The sequence below is a fragment of the Rattus norvegicus genome, chromosome 5 (genome assembly GCF_021556685.1).
Source record: "Rattus norvegicus strain SHRSP/BbbUtx chromosome 5, alternate assembly SHRSP_T2T, whole genome shotgun sequence".
NCBI lineage: Eukaryota > Metazoa > Chordata > Mammalia > Rodentia > Muridae > Rattus > Rattus norvegicus.
Window position 1 is genome coordinate 162,181,402 of NC_141538.1, and position 25,634 is coordinate 162,207,035.

The 25,634-nt window shown below is 44.6% G+C and overlaps 2 protein-coding genes across 2 annotated transcripts; one reads left to right on the forward strand and one right to left on the reverse strand.

Moving 5' to 3' along the window:
- Nucleotides 1-654: 654 nt before the first annotated feature.
- Pramef25 (PRAME family member 25) lies at nt 655-10,669 on the forward strand. Its single transcript, XM_087551679.1, has 4 exons — nt 655-680; nt 8,452-8,748; nt 9,230-9,820; nt 10,102-10,669. The coding sequence occupies exons 1-4, from the start codon at nt 655-657 to the stop codon at nt 10,667-10,669; spliced, it is 1,482 nt and encodes a 493-aa protein (XP_087407805.1).
- A 3,635-nt stretch (nt 10,670-14,304) lies between these two features.
- Nucleotides 14,305-18,781, reverse strand: Pramef20 (PRAME family member 20). The gene is given in 3 exon segments (NM_001434651.1): nt 14,305-14,875; nt 17,587-18,156; nt 18,489-18,781. Coding segments are annotated over 3 exon segments (1,434 nt in total).
- Nucleotides 18,782-25,634: the final 6,853 nt, after the last annotated feature.

The following is a 25,634-nucleotide window of genomic DNA, read 5'->3' on the forward strand; positions in this document are numbered from 1 at the left end:
ATCTTTCTGTGTAGCCCTGGATAGGAGTTGATGACCCGAAGTCAAGTGTGCTTGGAATGTTTGTTACTGGCCACCTTCCCCAAGGAATTCACGTTGGTGTCAAAAAGCCAGTGGCCTACAGATGCCGGGAAGGAAGGGATCTGAAGTCCTAGAGGGGAAGACTCTTTCTGCTGTCCTCTTCCAGTTTCTCCTGATTGGCAGTAGAACTAAAGGGTTGAATCTTAACCTGGCCCCATCCAAACTTATAGGATGAACTACAATGGAGAGTACAGCACACTGTATCCCTACATAATTTTATATGTGCTTGAGACTTCTGGTGGCCAAGGTTGGGGCTGTGGGTTTTTAGAGACTGAACTGCTGTGAGAGGAAGATGCTGGATTTATACCACATTCCCCAGACTGTATAAGATGCCTAGGGACCAATAAAGATGAACCCCCGGGAAATTTCTGTTGTTTTCTAGCTTAAAATTTATGTTATGAGTGTGTGTGTGTGTGTGTGTGTGTGTGTGTGTGTGTGAGAGAGAGAGAGAGAGAGAGAGAGAGAGAGAGAGAGAGAGAGAATGAGAATATGTATGTGTGTACAAAATGCAAGCCTGCTAAAGCCCATCTTAGAGGTCAGAGGAAAGTCTTTGTGAGTCTCTTCTCTGCTTTCACTATGTGGGGATCCTGGGTCAAATCCAGGTACCGGGACTGACAGGAAGCAGTCCCTTATTTACCTTCTGAGCCATCTTGCTGGTCTTCTCTATGTTTTTTAAATGGAGTCCTTTCTTTGAAAATTGATCTAAAAGTCACTATGTACCCATGCTGACCCTAATTGTCGACTGCTCCTGCCTCTTCCCAGACTCGGCAGTACAGTGCCTGTGCCTGTGGGGAAGCCAAGGGGAAAAAAGGAGAGGCTCAGAATTCACTCACTACCTCAGTCAAACATGACTTTATTAATGCTGTCTTAGCTAGGGTTTGACTGCTATGAAGAGACACCATGACCAAGGCAACTCTTGTAAGGACAATATTTAATTGGGGCTGGCTTACAGGTTCAGAGGTTCAGTCTTTATCGTTAAGGTGGAAGTATTACAGCATCCAGGCAGGCATGGTGCAGGCATTGCTGAGAGTCTACATCTGCATCTGAAGGCTGCTAACAGAATGCTGGCTTCCAGGAAGCTAGAATGAGGACATTAGAGCCCAAGTCCACAGTGACTAACCTACTCCAACAGGGCCACACCTTCTAATAGTGTCACTCATTGGGCTGAGAATATACAAACCATCACACACGTTGCCTCAGATATCCGAATCACACAGCAGAGGGCTGTCTCTGTTTCTGAACTGAAAGGGCCCTCCTTTGCTCCACTGGCTGCTGTTGAATCTCCCAGGCCAGCTCCTCCTACTTCAAGTAGCTTCTGGAATTAAGAAACCTGATCCCTCAAATCCCTCTCCTGGGCTGGTTCAGCTCCCTGTTGGCAGCTTTCTCATGGCTCTGACATCTCCAATATCTTGGGGCCTCCAAGGCAACCTCAAGGTTATAGCTTCTTGTTCCAATGTCTGGAACCCACCCATGATCTTCTGAGCTCTTCCAGATGGCTGGTGTCACTTCTCCAGCTCTGCCCTCTGTAGCACTGTAAGCTCACATTGATCTACTCCATTGCTCCTTGCTGGGGTTAGAACATGGCATGACCTGTGAGGTCCGAGTTAAACCTCTTCCAGGACCACTTAAATGAAACTCACGAAAATGGTGATCGATGCAAAAGCAAGAGGAGTTTAATCATTCTGACAGGTCAGGGCCATACCACTTCAAGGGGAGACGACCCTGAGCAGACTCTAACAGGGAGTTATATACCTTGTAAACAATTGGGGCAGAATTTAATCAATTGGGGATGAATTTGCACAATGGTAAGTAGGCAGGGTACTATGCATATTTGGTGAGCAAAACAACTTTTATTTTATTTTATTTTATTTTATTTTATTTTATTTTTTTGTTCTTTTTTTTCTCGGAGCTGGGGACCGAATCCAGGGCCTTGAGCTTCCTAGGTAAGCGCTCTACCACTGAGCTAAATCCCCAGCCCCGCAAAACAACTTTTAGATCGACTCAGTGTACCATTCAAGACTTTGGAGGGGGGTGTTGGTTGGAAGCTACAGGTAGCTTTGTGTGACAGTTTGACTTGCAGCTGTTCCAGGAACCAAACAAACTTTTTTTTCTTCCTGGAAGGGAGGGGTCCTTGTGCTCAGAGGTTTGTGGTGGAAATTTTCCCACTGGCTCCAGATTGGTCCCAACTCTGGCTCCTTCAGCCTTCTTGTTCTATCACATTATTACCAGCCTTCTGTTTCCCAACTCCTTCACTTTGTAAGCTTGGCTGTCTTGGAACATGCACCATAGGCTGACTTTGAACTCAGAGATCTGCATGCCTGTTTCCTAAACACTGGGATTAAAGGTGTGGTCCACCAAGCCTGGATTTAAATTTTCCCTTCATCTAGAACTTGCTTTGTTCTAGGCTAGCCTTGAACTCAGATATCTACTTGTCTTTGCCTCCTGGGATTAAAGCCTTATACTACCATGCTTGGATTTAAATTTAGTTGGGTGGGGTCATGACCCAAGGACACTGCTCCCTTAATTCAATTTAACATCCTTGAACACAGGATTCAGCTCCATTTCACTTCCTGGTGCAGTTTTAATACTCCAAGCATATATTTTTATATTTTTCCTTTCTCAGCTTGCTATACTTGTCTAAAATGCTCTTCATAAGCCTTAATCAGGAACGAAGTCTATGATGGGTGTTTTTGAGACTTCCTTTGTCAATGCAATTAATCTGAGTCTCTTCACCTTAGCCTCAGGCAGACTCTTCAGAAAAGGGCAAAAAGTAGCCACATTGTTCACAAAAAACAGTCTCTCGGCCATATATTGAAATTCTCCACTGAAACCTCTTGGGCTAGGTCTGCACAATTTAAATTATGCTCACTCAGTAACAAGTTTCATAGATGCAAGAAACCAAGCTGTAAGAACGAAGTTCGGGAATACAGGAGCAAGGTCTTTGTAGTCAGAGTGACCAGGCTTAATGGAAACTAGCCAAAACAAAAACAACTGTTCTTGGAAAGACCCCCCACCCCCACCCCCGACCTCACTGTGGCGAATCCTGAGAACAACCACAAGGTATCATCCTGACCCTGCCTGACCACCCAGTTCCTCCCCCCTTCTAAGAGACGTGCCAACTTAGCCCTTTCCCAGAGATTCTCCAAGGTCAGGTGCAGGGCTGGATGAGGAAAGTAACTAATTGAGCCAAGAACAACCCTTTGAACAGGCCAGCCGATACCTGACCAGATCCTTGTCCTGTGAACCACCAATGAGAATAGGCCAGCTAACCCTGTTGCTAAAGTCTGCCCTCTGTAGAATAAAAGTTGCGTGCTTTTTGGGTTCAGGGTTGCCTTTTCCCACGTGGATGAGCAACCCCATGTACGTGAATTAAAAACCTTCTACCCTCATGCTATTGCAGCGGTCACTTTGTCAATCTGTGCTCTGTGGGTGGCACTCCTGATGTAGGGCCACTTTGGGGTCTTACAACAGAATATCCCATCAAGCCCCATTGAAAGCATTCCAATGCTTTCCAAATCCAAAGTCCCCAAATCCACATTCTTCCAAACAAAAGCATGATCAGGCCTATCACAACGATACTTCAGTCCCTGGTACCAACTTGTGTTTTAGTTAGGGTTTCACTGCTGTGAAGAGACACCATGACCAAGGCAACTCTTGTAAGGACAATATTTAATTGGGGCTGGCTTCCAGGTTCAGAGGTTCAGTCTTTATCGTTAAGGTGGAAGTATTACAGCATCCAGGCAGGCATGGTGCAGGCAGAGCTGAGAGTCTACATCTGCATCTGAAGGCTGCTAGCAGAATGCTAGCTTCCAGGAAGCTAGAATGAGGACATTAGAGCCCAAGTCCACAGTGACTAACCTACTCCAACAGGGCCACACCTTCTAATAGTGTCACTCATTGGGCTGAGAATATACAAACCATCACACACGTTGCCTCAGATATCCGAATCACACAGCAGAGGGCTGTCTCTGTTTCTGAACTGAAAGGGCCCTCCTTTGCTCCACTGGCTGCTGTTAAATCTCCCAGGCCAGCTCCTCCTATTTCAAGCAACTTCTGGGATTAAGAGACCTGATCCCCCAAATTTCTCTCAGGCCATCTCTGTATAGAACCTGGGAAGAATTTTTGTTATTTAAAATACAGGGTTCGATCTTCAGGACTGGAAAACTAGAGCCAAAAACCTTGGAGAGACAGCAGAGCTGGTTGAGACCCAAAGCAGTCCTTAAAAGAATTTTTTTTCTCCTTTTTTCTTACATAGGGTCTCATTGTGTCCAGGCCCAGTCTGTGTTAACCATCTATAATCTCTCTCTCTCTCTCTCTCTCTCTCTCTCTCTCTCTCTCTCTCTCTCTGTCAGACACACACACACACACACACACACACACACACACACATGTAAAATAAATTCTAAATTTTAATGACCTTGAATAACTGATTCACTCACCTCTACCTTCCATGTCCAAATTACTCTGGAACTCACTAAATGGCCTGGGGTGATTTTTGTATTCATTCTAAATACTCAGATTCAGCTTCCAAATAATGAAAATATTGCATGTGATCTCTTTGTCTGCTGGAATATGAGGAAGTCATGAGCTAGGCTTAGATTCGAGAATATAACCACATACCCCAGAACTGGAAGATATCATTGTTAATTAGACATGTGAGTCCAAAGGTCCTTAATTCTGTCCGGAGAGGGCAGATTTGTGGTACAGGCCTGATACTGGGAGGGACAGGGATGAGGAACAGATGTACAAGGCAGTCTGGCTACAAAATGGTTCCTAGCCAGAGGGATTCATCAGGACCTACCTGGACAACAGCAACAAAAAGCCCTGGAGAAGCTACCAAAGGGAGGTCTGGAATCCTGGAGGCGTGAATAGGGGGAGGGGAGTACAGGATGAGCACATGTGAATCTCACAGTTCTGTTAAGCTGCTCTTCATCTTCAGTCAGTGGCCACAGGGAAGAATGACTCAATCCACCTTCAGGGAGCTTCTCACGATGGCAAACATCCCAAAATAGCCCACAGATATTTCTTCTTGATTTCTCGGATGATTGTTTTGAAGATCTGATGTTGAGCCAGCTTCAGTGTTGTACCAGAGAAGCCAAAGCAAGTTCTTGGCCAGCTTTGTGGACAGAGTTGATTACATGCTACTCTGGGTGGTTTCAAAAACAAAAACAGAAACAACCAGGCATGAGGTCTCATACATAGAATTCCAGTACTCAGGAGGCAGAGGCAGCTAAATTGCTCTGTTTATAGCCAACCTGATCTACAGAAAGAGTTTCCCCATAATCCAATTTATCAAGCCATACTAAGTCTCCAATAAAATAAGTGAATCACTGACAAAATTAATCAACTTCCTGATTAAATCAAATGGGTCCAGAAAGACAGCTCAATGATAAAGTTTTACTCTGTCAGAAGTGAAGTACTGAGGTCAACTTCAAACACACACACACACTCAAATACACATACAAAGGAAACATGGAAAGTGGAATAAACCACACACTAGAAAACGTTCATCCATCTGAGTATGTAAACACACACTGAACAATTCAATCAGTGGACTCTTCACTTTCTAATTTATTATTTTGAGTTCACACAAATAACTATAATTCAATCAATCTACCACAACATCAAGTTCCAGTTGATGGAATCTTGTGCTTGGGGGTGGAGCTAGATAGGGTGGGTGTGAGGGGGAAAAAAAGGATAAAAGGGTTAGAGGAGACTTAAAAGACACTCAGAGTCCTGAGGTCTACAGTCTCTGCCTGGCCCTGCTGGGAAGAGGAGCCCTGTCACCAGTCTCGTGATCACGTAAGTCACTCATCAATCTCCTCCATCAGGAGGCCTTTGATAGTCTGGACAGATATATTTCCAACTCAACTATATTTCAAGATGCTGGATTTAGAATAAAATAGGGCAAATTCTGATTTCTCTCGCTCTTTCAATAATGATGATGATTTGCTTTCATTAGGTTGGGTGTTAATGAGAAATCCGTGTTGGACAGGAACTTTTTTTAAAGATTTATTTATTTATTATACATAAGTACACTGTAGTTGTCTTCAGATCCCTTTACAGATGGTTGTGAGCCACCATGCGGTTGCTGGGATTTGAAGTCAGGACCTCTGGAAGAGCAGTCAGTGCTCTTAACCGCTGAACCAGCTCTCCAGGCCCCTGGAATTTTCATGTTAATAAGTTCATTTGAGAAGTTTTGGGACAGTGTCCCATAAGGAAAGGCTAGTCTTGAACTCCAGATTCTTCTGGCTCTATACAGCCTCCTAGGTTCATTCTGGAATTCAAGACAGGATCTGCTTATAGTTTAAACCCTTTGGAATCACTTCAATTATGTTTCATAGATGAAGGCTTTGCAGTTGTTTGAACTGAAATTTCCTCTTGACTGTAGCTTACAAATAGCTGTGGAAACTACTAATGGTTTTGTAATACAAGCCACGTGTCTCAGCTGCTCTGAACACTAGAGCTTTAGTAATGTGTTACTTTCGCCTTGATTGTTTGACATGCTGTTGTTTAAGACTGAAATTAAAAAACAAAACAAAGCAAAAAACATGTAGAGGGGATTCAGGCATTCAGGCAGGACATACCAGAATCACTTGGGAACTAAAATTATGGTCCTGAGCACAGACAATCCCAGATCCAGGCTGGACACAGCTGCATAAAGATTTCTTGACTCTACATTAAATTAAAAAGCAAAAAAAAAACAAAAAAACAAAAAAAGCAAATAGATGATCTATAAAAGTGGCTCAGTATTAGAACACTGATACTTTGGGATCAAACCCTGAGGTGGTTTATATATGCTTAGCCCAGGGAGTAGCATTATTAGAAGATGTGGCTTTGTCCCTCCTCCTAACCACATGGGAGGTCTTCAAATGAAAATGTAGAACTCTCTACTTCTCCTGCTCCATGCCTGCCTGGACATTGCCATGCTCCCATAAATCAGACCAAATTAAATGTCGTTTTGATTAGAGTTGCCTTGGTCATGGTTTCTATTCACAGCAGTAAAACCCTAAGGCCCTAAATTGCTACCAGGGAATAAGGTATTGCTATGATGGGCCTGACCATGCTTTTGTTTGAAAGAGTGTGGATTTTGGGACTGTGGATTTGGAAAGTCATGGAATGCTTTAATGGGCTAGCCTAGTAAGGTATAAAAGACTTTGTTACTGAGAGTTATTTTAACTGTACAGACCCTGGCATAAGAGGTTTCAGTGGAGGAGAATTTCAGAATGTGGCCTAGAGACCATTTTTGTGGTAATTTATGTGAAGAATGTGGCTGTCCTTTGCCTTTGTCTGAGGAGTCTGTCTGAGGCGAAGGCTAAGGTGAAGAGAATCGATTGATTGCATAGACTTTGTCCACTGGCTTGCTCTCATGAAGAACATTTTTATCAAGTATAGCAAGTTTAGAAAGGAAAAACAAAATATATAGTTTCAGTAATAATAAAGGGGCACCAGGACGTGAAATAGAACTTAATCCTGTGCTGAAGGAGATAAAGAGATTAAGGAAATGGTGATCTCAGGGCAAGATCCCATTCAGCTAAACGTATTGTTTGTGTCTGCAGTTGAAAAAGGAGTAGTTTAGACTTTTAATCTGGAAAGAACTATAATCCAGAAATGGAGGGCACACTTGTCATCCAGATCGTAAGGCTGCAAGACACAATCTTTTGATCCAGATCTTGAGAAACAGTGGCTATGAAAAACTTAGGCCCAGGCATGGTGGTACATATCTTTAATCCCAGGAGACAAACGCAACCATATTCAAACCACCACAAACTCTACTACCAAGCCACCTCTATCAAGACATTTCTTATCATATTTTATTTGAGATCCACTACCCAAGACAAGCATGAAAGCATAATATTCGCTTAGGTGTCCCAGAATCCTCCTTACTCCTCTTACAAAGCGCTGATATTAGAAGTTTCTACCACCACACCTGGCATCTATGCAGTAATTTTAAAGCCAAGTGCATTAGCCAGGTGTTGTGGCTAAAACAGCTGACTCCCCCACCCCCACTCCCCAGTGATAGTTAAGAGCGTGGTAAGGAGGGGCGAGCCTAGACTACAAAATGAATTCCATTCAGGTTCGGAAGTGTGCCCAATTTTATTCTGGAGCATGGACCAGTGATTGTTACCTCATGTGTGAAAGGTTAATTTGTGCACCGCTGCAGATTCTTGTGAGGGACCCCATATGCAGAGTGATAGGAGTTTGGTTTTTTGACCACCGGGTCTTATAACAGGACAACGTGAGTTCCACACTGTGGCCAGAGCAGGGACTCCGGCACTTTGGTGGTTCTTTGATGCAGGGATTTGCACATTCCTAAGACACGTCCTGAAAATTGAGTTTCTCAATGCTTCAACAGGTCTATTCTGACTGAAGATTCATCAGGATGAGCTTCCAGGCCCCACCCACACTCCTGAGCCTGGCAATAGAGGGCCTATTGAAGAATGAAGCCTTGGCCATCTCTGCTCTGCAGGAGCTGCCCAGGGACTTGTTCAAACCACTCTTCAAGGCAGCCTTCACCGGCAGACACACGAAGATACTGAAGGAAATGGTGGCAGCCTGGCCCTTTCCCTGCCTCCCTGTGGGGGCACTGATGAAATTTCCTGACAGGATGATGTTGCAAGCTGTGCTGGATGGTGTGGACATGCATTTGGCAGGAAATTTTCACCCAAGGTAAGCAATAATCATACAATACCAAATGGCTTACATTTAAGTGTAGGGAGAAGGGCATCTGGACTCATGGAGAATGGGGTCAAAGATGGATAGGGGTTTCTATTGATATCATCTTGAAGAGCTGCAGAATCCTGAACAGCTGCAGACTCCTTAATGGACAGCAAATGTTCATTAAATATGCAGTACATGGAGCCCATGTAGCTACACGGCCCTGTGTCTATGTCAGGTGATAGAAATAGGGAGAGCAGAGGTCCAGAGTAACAAATGGAGGAAGCAGGACAGGTCTCCAGATGCAGTTAAGGCAAAGAGCCCTTGCCCAGCAGGCTTGAGTTGCTATGCGGAGACCCAGCACTGGAGTCTTAAATTTGTAGAAGATAGAGCAGAGCACGGAGCAACTAACAAGTAAGATGCCTAGAAAAAGATAGCTAGCTAGTGTTTGGTCTTTTGTATCTTCCTCACCTTCTACCTGTTTTACCCACAGAAGGCAGAAGCTTAAACTGCTAGAGCTGAGGAATGTGTACCATGGCTTCTGGGACATTTCAGTTGGACCAGAGGATGGAGACCACATAAAACAGACTGTACGTGAAAGGCGAATACCAGCACGCCGTCATAGATATTTCCTAAGGCAACGTTTGAAGGTGGTCACTGACCTTTGCCTTGAGCAGGATCTGGAGGAACATCAAACTTACTTCTTGCAGTGGGCACAGGAGAGAAGAGATTCCCTGTGTCTGTGCTGTGTGAAGATGAAGACTAGGGGATTGTCTATGTACACTGTCAGGAAGATTTTGAAGATGTTCCAGCCAGATTACTTTGAGGAGTTGGAACTGAATACAGAGTGGACTCTGCCCATGTTGACATGCTTCTCACCTTGCCTCGGTCAGATGAAAAATCTTCGTAGACTCCTTCTAACGCTAGTCAATGAGAACCTCTTTGAGATTCTAGCTACGTCAGCAGACACACAGGAGAAGAGAGTCACCAAGTTCATTTCTCAGTTCTCCAAACTCCACCATCTCCAGCATCTCGACATAGCTGGTGCCTACTTTCTCCATGGCCACATGAATAAACTGCTCCAGTAAGTAAGGAGGGAAAGCTCTTTCTGATTCCAAAGCAAGCATTTCCTGTCTCCCATATAGTCTAGTGGCCATTGTAGATTTCAAAATAATAACCGAGTCCTATCATGATGGTGACTGGTCACAGCCTAGAATGGCGTGACGTGAGTGGGCAGACTCCAACAGGCTGCACTCAAAGCTCATTGTCATCCCAGCATGATACTGACTCAGGATATGTGGTCTCCCCTACTCTAGGTTAGCCCTGTCACTCTATGCCCAACTAACCCCCATGGTCTCTCCTTAGGTGTCTGAAGACCCCGTTGGAGTTCCTGTCTATTTCTCTCTGTAAGTTCTCACAATCAGACTTGGAGTCCTTTGCCCAGTGTCAGAGCCTCCATCATCTCAAACATCTGCATTTGGCAGGTGTCGTTTTGTATGATCTGAGTTTTGTGCCTCTCAGAGTTTTGCTAGACCATGTCGCAGACACTCTGAAGACCCTGGAATTTGAACATTGTAGAATGACAGACTCTCAGCTCAGTGTTCTCTTCCCTGCCCTGAGTCAGTGCTCTCAGCTTGTCGAGGTCAACTTCTATGACAATGACATCTCCATGACTGTTCTAAGGAATCTTCTGCATCGCACAGCCAACCTAAGCCAACTGATCATCGAGTGTTACCCTGCCCCTCTGGAGTGCTATGAAGCTGATTTTGTTGTCAAAGCAGAGAAATTTGTCCAGTTTTCTTCTCAGCTCATGAACGCACTTCGCACTGTAAGGCAGCCAGGGGCTGTCTCCTTTGCCTCTCAGATTTGCCTTCAATGTTTACAGCGCTGTATCTATGACCAGGAGACCAGACTTTGCCATTGTTGGCAGTAAATAGCAGAAGGTTGCTCTTTCTCCTATTGTACTCACATACATAAAATAAATAAATTATATATATATATAGCCAAGATTGCTTAACATGCCAAGGGTACCTATACTATAGCCAAGCTTACCAATCTGAGTTTGATCTATGAATGAGACCCACACAATGGAAGGGGAGTACTGACCCCCAAAGTTTACCATTTACCTCCAGGAGTCTGCAACTGAGGGTATGCTATATAAAGTACAGGCATCCACAAAGTAAAATAAATAGAAATATACAGTAGTAGTCCCAGCATTGTAGGTAAGTGCTGATTTCTATAAAACATTAGGAACTCTGTGTAGGTTGATGTCATTATTCAAGTGAAGGCAGACACAAGATAAAACAAGGCCTGTCATTGGACAAGAAGGGAGGAGAGAACAGAGGTTTTAGAAGGAAATGGAGAGGCAGAGAAGCAACATGGAGGCAGATGTAAATGATCCTCACCATGCTTCCCTGCATAGATACAGGATGTTATGAATATTTCTTAAGGGGATGGATTTCTATAGGTCAATTTATCTTATCTAGGGCAGTTTATATCTTTATCAATTGATTGTGAGTTTATTGTGTGGATTTATTGTGAATTGATAATTTAACATATAATAAATCTGATTGACAAATTACAGTTTATTGAGTCCTGATTTCACTGGGTAGTTGGGTGTTGGTAGTAGGGAGCTGCGATAGGCCAAGCTACGCTGGACTTCTAGAGGCCTGATTTTACTGGGTAGTTGGAACCAGAGAGTTTGAGGCTAGCAGAGAGCCACCAGGAGAGATACTAACCAGAAATAAATTATGGTTAGTTCCATATGGTCCCATGGGTGCGGGAACTAACTCCAGGGAACAGAGTGGTAAGGTGCCATGCTGGAACAGCCCGTGGACCGCCTGGGTCAGAGAGTTCTTGGGGGCAGAGTGGAGCCGCTGAGATAAGGATACCCGCAGTGCCATGTGACCCTATGGATGCCAGCGCTAGAGCAGGTCAAAAGCAAACCAGTGCCACGTGGCCCCACAGGTGCCAGCACTAGCTCATGGTAGAAGGTTCAGCTGTTTTTATTTTGTTTTGTTTGTTTTGTTTTATTTTGTTTTGTTTGATCGACCTCCAAAACATCTGAGTTAAGCTGTAGCAAACCAAACATAGTGACACATGCTCACAATCCAAGTACATAGGAGGTAGAGGCAGGAGAGTCAGGAGTTCAAGATCAGCCAGAACTAGAGATTGAGACTATGTCTCAAAACAAATATTTAACCAAGTCAAGGATATGAAACCAACATTAGACCAAGGAAAGACAAGGGCTGTTGGCAAAAGCCTATAATCCCAGCAACTCTGAAGGCTGAGGCAGCAGGATCACAGGGACATATGAAAAATCCGTTTAGAAACTCACTACCATGGAGGATAATTAAATAGAATTTTTTTAAAAAGGAGTTTATGTAGGCATGATGGTGCATCCCTTTAATCCTTAGTTGGGGAGGCAGAGGCAGATGGATCTGTGAGTTAGATCTACATAGCCTAGTCTACATAAGGGAGTTTTAGGATGATCAGTGTCATGTGGCAAGAAAGTGGGTGGATTTATTAGATTGGCTTACAGGCTGTGGTCCAGCTAATCCAACAATGACTGTCTATCAACTAAAATTCCAAGAGTCAGTGCATGAGGCTAGATGTCTCAGGTGCTCTTTAGTATATGCTGGAATCCCAAAGAAGTACTTCTAACGCCAGTGAAGGAAAGGACTTGCTAGAAAGAACAAGCAGGGAAAGAGGAAGCCTCCCCTTTCAACACCCTTTATTTGAACTGCCAGAAGATGTGGCCCAGATTAAAGATGGATCTTCATACCTAGGTATAGGCATAACTTTTTTGCAACCTACTTTTAATAAGGCTTCTACCCTCTCCGCTAACCTATCACCCAGAAATAGTGGAAGAGAAAAGTTCTTAGGATGTGGGGCAAGTGGACCTATCCAGCAATAGTTCTTTTAAGTGCGAACTCAATCTTCATGGCAGTCCCATAACCAACACCAACTACGACTCAGCAGCTGCAGACCAGTCCTCTAGGCAGGCAGACTGTGGCACGAACCAGCAGCTAAAGTCCAGTCCTTTTGGCATGCAAAGATCAGTTATGAATTGGCAGCTATAATTCAATCCTGAAGAAGCCGCCAGGCTCACCGACCTGCCTGAGGTGAGGCTGCCGAAACAGCAAGCTGCCACAGGAACCTCGTGAGCAGTTCTTGGGCAAGTGAGTGTCTTTCAATGGTTGAGCTCAACGATGCTATGTAGGGCAAAACAATACAGGAATGTTGTTAGGGAAAAATACCGAGGTGGGGCAAACCAAACCAATGCTCAGTGCTGGTCTCCCACTGTCTGTGGGGTCAACTGCCTTTTAAGTCCAGCTCTAGTTTCAAGGTACATTATCATCTGGACTTCAAGGGCACTGACGCTCATATGCATACCCCATCCCACCCAGCATCCTTCCACATCCCCCTTTTTCTGGCCTCTCTTAATATCTGTGCTCATGTCACATATACAGATTTCATATATGAGTCTCCTTCTGTAGCCCTTGCTGGCCTAGAACTCACAGAGCTCTACCTTCAGACACATAACACCCCCCCCCCAACACACACACATACAAAATGAATCTTAAAATTTTATGAGACTAGAGAAACGATTCAGCAGTCAAGAGCACTTGCTGCTTTGGCAGAGGACTTAGGTATGGTTCCCAGCCCCATAGGACAGCTCACAACTCCATATAATTCCAGTTCCATGGGATCCGATTCCCTCTTCCAGCCACCACAGGGACCAGGCCCATGCATGATGTTACATACAAACATGCAGGCAAGACACTGCTACTCCAAAATAAATCTTTCAAAAATTTGTTAAAATGGTTTCAAAAGTTTGGATGCCCCCTGAAATACAGCCCCATAGAACGGTGGCTTAAACCCAGGTACCTTTCCTCCTATGTTAATTCCTCCAGTGTCCTGAGTATCTTGGGTTGCATCTTCAATACACTCCCATCAGAGCTTACTGCGATCTTTAGATGACAACCTTGGGTTCACGTATCTGACACAACCAGTCACACAGTTGAAATGTAGCGGAACCCCAAAAGACACGGGAGAGACTATGAGAGCAACTTCAGTTTATTTTATTTCAAGTGGGTGTTGACAGAACTTTCTTAGCTTTACAAATATAAACCATGCTAATTATACAGATAGGAAAGACACACATTTCCCAGTTCTTTTTTTAAAAATAATATTTATTTACTATATATAAGTACACTGTCGCTGTCTTCAGACACACCAGAAGAGGGCATCAGATCCCATTACAGATGGTTGTGAGCCACCATGTGGTTGCTTGAATTTGAACTCAGGACCTCTGGAAGAGCAGTCAGTGCTCTTAACCACTGAGCCATCTCTCCAACCCCCATTTCCCAGTTCTAAATATGACTTTACAATCACCACACTGGTGTAATGCCCTTATAAATCCATCCTGCCCAAATCCACTCTCATGATACCTGGGCAACAAGTTAACAAGAAATCAAACCATATGTTGTGTGTCCCTTTACTAGACAACTGTGACGTGCCTTTCATCTTCCAGTGCCCACGAAGGTTTTTGATATTTGCATAGAACTAGTAAGGTCTCCGACAGTTACACATAATGGTTTTGCCATAGATGTATCGATTGCAGCACTGATCACAGCGGTCAGTACCAAAGAAGACCCTCCCTGGCTCCCTAATGGTTTTCAGTAGTTTCATAAGCTCATCACAATGTTGTTGCATCCTTTGCAGGTGGGGGATACCATGGTAGTCATAGCTATCCTGAGGGACAGGGTAAAGCTCCAGCCTTAGGTAGATCAAGCTGGTAGTGTGGTATAGTAGGTCCTTCATGGCAGGCATGGAGATCTGGTTCCCATAGAAGCTGAACTTGGTGAGATGGGAGCACCTGCTCAGGGCAGGCAGGATGGCATAGAGCTGGCTATCCTCAAGGTGACAGTCTTCCAAGTCCAAAGCCACCAGGGTGGGTCCAGCTTTTACTAACAGAACTCGGAGAGGTTCGGGACTTAAACCAGCCAATCTGACATTTCCCAAATTCAGTTGTCGCAACTGACTGACACATGGGAACTCAGGAAGATGGCTCCATTCTGATACTGAAAGATTACAGTGAGTCACTGCCAGGTCATCCAAGGAGGTCTTCACAGACCTATTGAGAAAAAGAAGAACACAGTTGTTGGAGTTGATGACTAGTGCAGGAGGATGACGGAGAATGATATAAAAGGACCATGTGAGCTAAAATCTTTCTAGATGTGTGACAGATCAGTACCCATGATGCTAACATGAAAGTCTACATACTAAAATCTGTAGTAAGGCCTGTCGCCATCCTTAACTGCACATATTTCCCTCATTGTCAAGCAAGACACAAGTGATGGCTAGAGGAACAGAGCACACAGAAAGGACTAACCCAACTAAGATCTGCCAAAAGCCTTGTAGCACCCACTGATCAACCCACCCTCAGCACATCCTGTTTTTCTCCTATGCTTCATGCCTTTGTACCTCCCTAACCTCACTGCTACCCATTCCCAACTACCCATCCCCTATCCAACTAACATCCATCAAAACCGGGTGTGGTTACTGGGCATAGTAGTGTGCATCTTTGATCCCAGCACTTGATAGAGGCAAGTGGATACCTGTGAGTTTGAGGCCAGCCTAGTCTACACAGTAAGTTGCAAAATAGCCAGAGCAACAAGGTGAGACCCTATCTTGAAGAAGAACAAAACCTGAATATTACAACACACAACTGTAACATTGAGACCAGGAAGCAGAGACAAGAGAAAGAAGGTGATCAAGGCTACTCCGGGTCACATAGGAAGACATCACTTTTAAAATCAGCCCATTCCTGCTGGGTTGGTGGTGATGCACAACTTTGATCCCAGCATTCAGGAGGCAGAGCCAAGCAGAGCTCCTAGTTAAGAGGCCAGGACATCTATGGAGGTCTACAGAATGATTTCCAGGACATCCAGAGCTACACAAAGAAACCAAAACACACACGCACGCACGCACGCACACAACAAAAAACAAACAACAGAGCTCATTCCAGGGTGAAATTGCTTAGCAGATAATAGTTCCTGTCCGGAAAGGGGGCTGACAGTCTGTGTTTCATCCCTGGGATCCACATGATAGAAGGAAGAGAACTGTCTCACACAAGTTGTCCTCTGACCTCCACAAGAGCTATAGCTCTCCCTTCCCACTTCTCCAAAACATACAAAATAAATAGCTTAGAATATAGTGATGTTCATCCCAGCACTGGGAATGGGGGCAAAGGTAAGTGGATGTCTGTGAAATTGAGGGCAGCCTGGTCTATACAACAACTAGGGCTATATAGAGAAACTCTATTTCATAAAAACAAACAAAACAAAATAAAACAAACTTAGGTGCTAAAACCTAACTAGAGACATTAAGAACATTTGCTGTTCTTGGAAAGGATATGGGTTCAATTCCCAGTACCCACAAGGTGACTCACCTAAAATAGTACTGGGGGATCAAATCGATGATGCCTTCTTCTGATCTCCACAGGCAAACTCAGACTCACACACATAAAGTATCAAAACATCTGTATAGCAAACTTTCCCTATTTCTTCAAAAAGGGCAAACTTTAATGTGTGCTCAAAGACTTTAGATCTGACCAACATGAATAAGCCTGCCCTATTTAGATGTACAGTTTTTGATTGAATTATTTAATCATAGAGTTATGAGAAAAAAATATGTAGGCTAGTCAGAATCAAGAGAGGCAGAAGGAACACCCATTCAGAACCTGCCCCACATGTGGCCCATACATATACAGCCACCCAATTAGATAAGATGGATAAAGCAAAGAAGTGCAGGCCGACAGGAACCTGAGAGACACACCCAGAATACAGTAAACACATAGGCGGATGCCAGCAGCAAACCACTGAACTGAGAACGGCACCCCCATTGAAGGAATCAGAGAAAGGACTGAAAGAGCTTGAAGGGGCTCGAGACCCCATATGAACAACAATGCCAAGCAACCAGAGCTTCCAGGGACTAAGCCACTACCCAAAGACGATACATGGACTGACCCTGGGCTCCAACCTCATAGGTAGCAATGAATAGCCTAGTTAGAGCACCAGTGGAAGGGGAAGCCCTTGGTCCTGCCAAGACTGAACCCCCAGTGAACGTGATTGTTGTGGGAAGAGTGGTAATGGGGGGAGGATGGGGAGGGGAACACCCATATAGAAGGGGAGGGGGAGGAGCTGGGGGGATGTTGGCCCAGAAACCGGGAAGGGGAATAACAATCAAAATGTAAATAAGAAATACTCAAGTTAATAAAGATAAAAAAGAGAGAGAGAGGCAAAATGATTCATACTTCAGGTTGGCTCCGAGGGAAATGCCTGTTATGGACTCTTGGAATTTTTCATCTATTTCTATAGGATAACATTCAATAAAAAGCACCATTACATTTAAAGAAAAAAATTCCAGTGTTTCCTATTTGAGAAATTGTAGGCAGGCTGATGTGTCGATTCACATGCCTGCTGAATAGAGCACAGATGGAGACCTAATACAGTTAGTTGTAACAATGCCCTCTTCACTTGTCTCTTCCCCTCTTAGTTGAGACACAGTAGCTAAGGAAGAAACCAGAAAACGGTCACTAGATCTCATTGACTTCTAATGGGCTTCTCAGCATTCACCTCTTTGAAGACCACCAGCCTGAGGTTAGGCCTGCACATTTCCATTAGTGATTATGTAAGACTTCTCTGCAGGCCAAAGCAGACATGAAAATGACACCCTGATATTCTGATGCCTCAGGACTGCCAATCTCCAGTGGCTGCAGGAACCCAAGTACCCATTAATGTAAAGGAACAATGTTTTGCTTAGCTCAGCAGAGCATGTCTTTACCCAAGCAGCTGGTCCATGTGTCCCTCAAGGAAACAGACAGCTTCCAGATGCAGCTTCTGGAGGCTTTCCAGCTTAAGGATCTGCAAGGTGAACCTGGTGACGATACGCCTCCTCTTCTCTGGGGAGATAAAGTTCTCCTCGCGGATGTTGGAGAGAGCAAGTTTACGCAGGTTCGTCATTCGGCGCAGGTGAGGAGCCAAGTTAAGCAGGAAGGCTGGACTGCAGGAGGAATGCAGGCCCAGTGTTTTTACATACTCCAGGTTCACCATCTGTGAGAGCCTCCTGTAGTTTTGATGGGATGGTGCCCAAACCTGAAGCTCATTACAGTACAGCTGTAGCAACCCTTTCCTCCTCTCAGCCCACTGAACCAGGTAGGAGAACAGCCTACTCTGGCCTCTACCCTTGAGATGCAAGTCCACTGCTACCTTCAAGGGATATGTCATTACTATCTTAGAACAGCAAGGATCTACTTGAGTGGTCTTGGGTAACCAGTCATCCATGGACCCAGGCCACACATCCAAATAGTGTTGTCCCACAGAGCGTAAATCCAGCACTTGTAGTTTGAACTCTCTGTGAATAGAACAGGAAAAACAATAAAACAACAACAACAGAGTCTCAGCAGCAAGGCAAGGGGACAATATCTAAAGTGTATCTTTATTCTAGCTCTAAAGCTGGACTTCCACTCCGTGTGTCATCACTTTTTCAGCCTCTGCTATATCCAGCCTGAGTCCTGAACACTCCACACCCCTTTCCAAGATGGCACAGCAGTGGCCTCTGTGGTTCTCCAAGCTGATGGCATCAGAGTCCTCCGCCCCGTCCTTGCACCCTTCCACACTCAACTCTCCTCATTTCTGCTCTAGATTTTCTGGGCTACCCTCTGAGTTTACCTAAGTCTTCCTCACCTGGGGTGAACCTCCCGGATAAGCAGCTTATCAATCTCCTCTAAGACAACTTGTAATTGAGCCTCCAAGTAGGGTGTTCTCTTCTTTAGAGCTCCAAGCGGGAGGCGGGGGAAAGGCCAGGAAGACACTAATGTCCTCAGGACCTTAACGTGATTACCATCGTAGGCTTGCTTGAACAGTTGAGGTAAGAGTAATTTGGGTAAGCTCTCCAAAGCAATGATCGCCAAGGCCTCATTCCTCAGAAGGTTCTGCCCTGCCAGCTCCTGGAGCGTGGGTAGGGGCTTGCTGTTCATCTTGGTGGTTCTTCAGGGGTAAAGATCCTGGAGAAGCATCTAGAAACAGAACATCTATTTCCATGAATGCTTAGAGAACCCTTCTCACCCGTCACAGGGCCACAGTCACTGCTCCTTCCACTCCAGGTTCTACTGAGCACCAAGTCAAAGGGCTCACTGCTGGTTGCAGTAGCTATATTCTTTCAAGCATCATTGGTCACAGGCCACTTCATTCGCACCCATTCCCAGTGGGAAGTGAGTCCTGAGGATACTGGAAGCTTACTTAAACTCTCTGGGGTAATTTTTCGCACCACTCAAGAGCCCATGTTGCTGGGAGGAGTGGCACAGGCTTGTATTCCCAGCACTTGAAAGACAGGAGGCTCTAAAGCTGGAGTGATGGTTCAGCAACTAAGAGCACTTGCTGCTCTTGTGGAGGACCTGGATTTGATTCTCAGTCCTCCCATGTCAGCTCACGACTGCCTGTAACTCCAGTTGCAGGAAATCTGACGCACTGTTCTGACCTTCTCAGATGCACACATGGTACACTGCATATATGAAGGCAAACTCTCATATACATATAAAATAAATTAAAGGCAGGTATGGTGCTGTACATGTTTAATCCCAAGAGGCAGAGGTATGTGGCTCTCTGAGGCTGAGGCCAACATGGTCTCCATAGCAAGTTCCACGACAGCTAGAGCTACAGAGAGACCCTGTCTCAAAAGGAAAATAGGAGAATCAAGAGATCAAGGCCAGCCTCAACTACTTTGCAAACTGGACCTCAGCCTGGGCTACATGAAACTTCAACAAGATATCCTAACTTTACTCTAATTTGCTGTCTCTTCAACCAGTCATGAAAATAGAAGTGTACACAAATTAAATATTTTGTTCAATTTATCTGATATGGAGCTTCTAATTTTTCTTGCAGAACCAAAAGGCTTCCTCATTTGTGCTAAGCAGTAGCAAAATATTTGAATCCACACCCAGTTTCAGGCACACTGAGCATGGAGACTATTGGTGCCTTGCTCAGGCTTCTTGTGGTTCATTAGCAATGATGGAGAAGGAGAAGCCAGGGGAGCAGTGTTCTCAAACCCAGAACACAGAACTACAAGACGCCAATATCAAGAGATTTGGTTGTTTTAATTAACGTGGGATTTTGTTTTGTGTTTCTTTGTATAATCCTGGCTGTCCTGGAAGTCATTCTGTAGGCTAGACTCAAACTCAAAGATCCACCTGCCTCTTCCTCTCAAGTGCTGGGATTTAATGCACTGGCCCCCACACCCATCTAAGTTAAGGTATTTAGTCACTTATTTTTATGTGCATGGGCATTATACCTGTGTGTAATCTATATATAATGTTATGCATGTTTCTCAGCCTTATGTATGTTTGTATGCATGTATTTACTTATTAGGCTGGGTCTTATTACTATGTAGTCAGAATGGAAATTCACTCTGTAGACTTGTAGATAGACCAGGCTAGCTTTGAACTCAGAGATCTGCTTGCCTTCACGAGTGCTAAGCTTAAAGGTATGGACTAACATGCCTGGTTTTCAGCCAGAAAGTCCCCACCCTCACCCCCCCCCACACACACAGAGTTTCTCTTTGTAGTCCAGGATGGCCTTGAACTCAACAGAGAGACCCCATCTCAGTAATCATCATCATCATCATCATCATCATCATCATCATCATCATCACCACCACCACCACCACCACCACCACCACCACCACCCTGCAATTCAGAAAAATATGTAGTTTAAAACAACTTGTGGAGTTTTGCATTCTCAGCTCCAAAAAGAGAACTTTAAAAATGTTTGCCTCATGGTCTGGAGAGGTTGCTCAATGGTTAAGAGAATTGACTGCTCTTCCAGAGGTCCTGAGTTCAATTCCCAGCAAACACGTGGTGGCTCATGATCATCTGTAATGTGTTCTGATGACCTCTTCTGGTGCATCTGAAGACAGCGGCAGTGTACTCACATATATAAAATAAATAAATCTTTAAAAAGAATGTTTGCCCAGGTTTTTTGTAAGTTTTTATTTTATTTATTCATTTATTTACTTTTTAGACAGGGTCTCTCCTAATGTAGCCATGGTCTGGAATTCTTTATGTAGACCAGGCTGGCCGCAGACTCAGACATCCTCCTGCCTCTGCCACCCAAGGGCTGGGATCAAAGGTGTGCAATATCACATCTGGGAGTTTTCTGTAGGTTTTACCAAAAAGTGTACATTTTTATTGCTGCTGCTTACATGTGATACTAGCTCATGAGGCTGAGGCAGGGGGATGTCCCTGAGTTTGATATTAGCTCAGGCACCAACCATAGTGACTCCCATGTGGAGCTACAGAGTGAGACACCTCAGAAAATAAAGTTCAGAGTTCCAAGTTGTAAGTCTCCCAATGACCTGGTTTCTGTCCTTGTTGAACTTTCAACTCTACAGCTCCAGCTCCCCAGCCCTAAACAGCTTCATTGGACAAACTTGCGAAGTCATTACCCCCTTCCTTTCTAGTGTTTCCTTCTTGAAAATAAGTATAATAAGGCGACGTCATTTTGTCCCCAGGAATCTACCAAACATGAAGCAAATGCTGCCCAACTTCATCACACTAGTCCTTAGGCTAGGATGAAGCATGGTTGCTGCTGCAGAGGAACCCAGGATTGATGTCCAACACTTACACAGATAGCTCAGTCCTTTGTAACCCCAGTTGCAATGGATGCAGGGCCCTCTTCTGGCATCTGTGAGTGGTGCATTCACATTAGGAAATAAATAAGGAAAGTAGGCTGGGGATGTGGCTCAGTGGTGGAGCAACCCAGACCTATGAACAATCCCTGGATAGATAGGAACTAATAAGTTGTCACCCCACGTAAACCACCAATGGTGACATGGGAGCTTCTCACCCAAGTCCAACTTGACCAACTAATGTATTTATCAGTTTTTTATACAGGATCATGGGTGAGGTTACATACAGGAGCCCCAAATAGGACCAACACACAGTTCCATCCCAGAACCCCAACATCACATCCCCATAGCTGCCAAGATGGATCCTTCCATCAGCTAGCCTTCCCTCCAATATACTCAGCCTCCTGAAAGCTGGAACAGTTAGAACAGAATTGCATACAGCTGGCATGGGTGCGCCTCAGATGAGGGTCTAATGCCCCTCCCATAATAGAAGGTCAGCAGACGAGATCAAGTAACCACAGCTGTTCTGATGAAGAGGTTAATGGCTCTTGGGCACCAGGAGAGCATTCCACAACATATCCCCACCATTCTTTTTTCTTTCAAATAGGGTCTCCCTGTGTACTTTGTGCTGGCCTCTAACCCATATTCTTCCTGCCTTCATTTTCCAAGTTTACAGGTCACCAAAGTCTTGCTTTAAATTTAATGCAAATAGTGAGCTGTGGGGGTACACGCCTTTAATCCCAGCACTCTGAAGGCAAAAGCATGATGGTCTCACTGAGGCCAGCCTGGTCTTCCTATTGAGTTCTAGGACAACCAGGACTGTGTCGAGACTGTTCTCAACAAACAAACAAAAAAGTTAATGTAAAATAAGTGAAAAGCAGAAATTAAAATGATTCGGCTAGGCTGAGCATGTTTGTAAATGCTTTTAACCACAGCAGTGCTTGGAAGGCAGAGGCAGGCTGATATCTTTGAATTTAAGGCCAGGCCAGGGTTACATAGGGAGATCCTGTCTCCAAAAAGTGGGTTGGAGGTGGGGGGTGGGGCGGTGAAGGGATAGCTCAGTGTCTAAGTGAGCTGGCTGCTCTGAGAGCTGGGATTGAATTCTCACAGCTCACAGCTCCAATTCTGGGATTCTTGTAGATTTCACAGGCTCCAGGCATTCATGTGATACAGAGTCCGTGTAAATCACCCATTGTGAGTTTCAGGCCAGCCAGGGATTCATAACAAGTTTGTCACAAAACCAAGAAAACATTCTGAATTAAGATCCTATCAAGCGCATACACATTTGGCCACCAGAAATTGGCTGTAGACAGTGCTGAGGTCCAGCAGCACCCCTTCCAGACTAGCTATATTGCACAGGCTAGCCTGGAACTCCTGGGCTCAAGAAGTGACCTGACCCTTCAACCTCAGTGGAGCAGGACTCTAGGTGGCACTACCAGGACCTTCATTTGGGGGAAAGGGAGCAGAAGTGTCTCAATAAAGGTGAGCGACTTACCAGATGGGACAGAAAGCTTTCTGTTTAAGCCAGGCTGCATGTGACTCCAAGCTCCCAGATACTGTCTTCTCCGGCTCTGCTGAAGCTTTACCGTACTACTCAAGCCTCCCCTTCCCAGCTGCAGCTCCCAATGTAAACCGCTACTAGCTGATTAGACGTTTGAATCTCCACCCAGCCATCCTGTTGTTTTCCTTGTATAAAGTAATTAAAAGGGAAACAGAGGAATTCAATTGTGAAATTCAAAATTTTTGGTAATTCATGACAGAAATGCTAAGACTTCCCAGTAAGTGAGCACTGCCTTAGGCCTTAAGGAACAGACACAGCCAAGGATTTAGTCTGTTTGCCTGGACTAAACCAAACTGATACCAAACAACACCAGACTCGGAGGCACGGGCCTGTAGTAACAACACTTGGGATGTAAAACTAGAGGAGTAGGAGTCTGAGGACAGCCTGAGCTGCATAGTGAGAGGCTAGCCTGGGTTACATGAGACCCTGTCTCAAGGGCAGAGCCAAGAAGATGGCTCAGCAAGTAAAAACACTTTATGCCAAGCCTGATTACTGGAGTTGGACTCACATGGTAAAAGAAAAAAACCAAAACCAAACAAACTTCCCGTAAATAGAAATAGAGGCTGAGAAATGGCTTAGTGGTTTAGAGCGCTCGCTGCTCTTCCAAGGGGACCCAGGTTCAGTTCCTACCACTCACATAGCAGCTTACAACCTTCCATAACTCCAGTTTCAAGGAAACTGATTCTCCTGCAGACACAGTGCACAGACACACATGCACCCAGGCAAAACACTTACACACCTAAATAATAAAGGCGAGACCCCATGCCTTGCAATATCATTCCTCGACAACAAAAGGCTAAAACTATCCCATAGCGAAACAGTTCTATGAAGATAGCCATGTCTTCACGTCTTCACAGAGAACCACCATGTAGCCAGTGTCACCTGCATGGCACTTTGGTTTGTTTCAGGCAGGGCATTGTTATATGCGGACTTGTACTTGCTGTTGGATACCAGCAGCTGCTACTGGGTAGAGAGTAGGTTGTGGTGGGTCTGTAAAGTGCTTCCTTGTCTTCCCGAGTCACCACACAGCTTTCCTGACATTTTGGCTGGCATCTTGAACAGAACAGCTGTTCTTATTTATCTGTTATCCCAAAGCGTGGTACTACAATTTCTAAGCCTGAAAGTACAAAGGGGTATTATCTTTTTTTTTAATTTTATTTTTCTTGGATATTTTATATATTTACATTTCAAATGTTATCCCCCCCTCCCACAACCCTCCCCCTCTTCTATGAGGATGCTCCTACTCCCACCCACCCACTATTACCTCAGCACTTTGGCGTTCCCCTACAATGGGGAAATGAGCCTTCACAGGACCGAGGGCTTTTCATACTATTGATGCTGGACAATGCCATCCTCTGCTACATATGTGACTAGAGTTCAAGAACACATGTTCCACTATGTTCAACGAGGCCTTATTTATAATAGCCAGTAGCTGGAAAGAACCCAGATGTCCTTCAACAGAGGAATGGATATAGAAAATGTGGAGAAAATTTACACAATGGAGTACAACTCAGTTATTAAAAACAATGACTACATGAAATTCCTAGGCAAATGGACGGAGCTAGATAATATCATCCTGGGTGAGGTAACCCAGTCACAAAAGAACACAAATAGAATGCACTCACTGATAACTGGATATTAGCCCAAAATTTGGGAATACCTAAGAAAAAAATTCACAGATCATATGAAGCCCAAGAAGAAGGAAGACCAAAATGTGGATGCTTTATTCTGTTTTAGAAGGGAGAATAAAATACTCATGAGAAGAAATATAGGGACCAAGAGTGGAGCAGGGACTAAAGAAAAGGTCACCCAGAGAGTGCCCCACCTGGGGATCTATCCCATATGCAGCCACCAAACCCAGCCACTATTGCTGATACTAATGACAGGAGCCTGATAAGGGTGTCTCCTGAGAGGCTCTACCAGAGCCCTAATGATACAGATGAGAATGATTGCAGCTAACCATTGGACTGAACAAGGGGATCCCCAATGGAGGAGTTAGAGAAAAGACTGAATGAGCTCAAGGGGTTTGCAACACCACAGGGGAGTTATCTTTAACATCTGATTTAGTTATGAAGGTTTCAGATTTTCTTTCTTTCTCTCTTTTTTGAATTTTTGAGTGTGGTACGGTGCCATGGGCACTCTAGTTCCAGCACTCAGCAGGCAGGTGGATCTGTAAATTCAAGGTCAGCCTTATTTATATAGTGAATTCCAGGTCTACCCACATAGTGAAAGTCTGTCTCAAAACATAACCACCTAAACTATGCATTCCGTGTGCTGTATGTGATGTCCGGTTGTCAGGTAGGAGTGGTAAGCTTGTCACTCACTGCCTGAGAATAGGCATCAAAGCACATCTTGCTCCTTCCACTATTCCATGAGTTCCTGAGATCTCACTCTGGTTGTCAGGTGTCGGCCTTTAATCCCAGGCCAGGGCTACACAAAGTAACCTTGTCTTGAAAAACAAAACAAAACCACGAACAAAAGAAGTCCATTTCTATACTTAATTATATCAACAAAAACAAATGAAATGTCATCTCAGATAGTCCAGGAACAGAATTTGACAAGATTCGACTACATATTCACGATTTTCTTTTTATTACCCTGCTCACCCACCTACCCAATGGGAGCATGTTCTGTAGCCCAGTTCAGC

Coding starts and splice junctions, on each gene's coding strand:
- Pramef25 (XM_087551679.1), top strand. CDS start 655: ATGTGGGGATCCTGGGTCAAATCCAG. Junction 681..8,451: donor GGATCCTGGGTCAAATCCAG/GTACCGGGACTG, acceptor TTCTGACTGAAG/ATTCATCAGGATGAGCTTCC. Junction 8,749..9,229: donor GCAGGAAATTTTCACCCAAG/GTAAGCAATAAT, acceptor TTTTACCCACAG/AAGGCAGAAGCTTAAACTGC.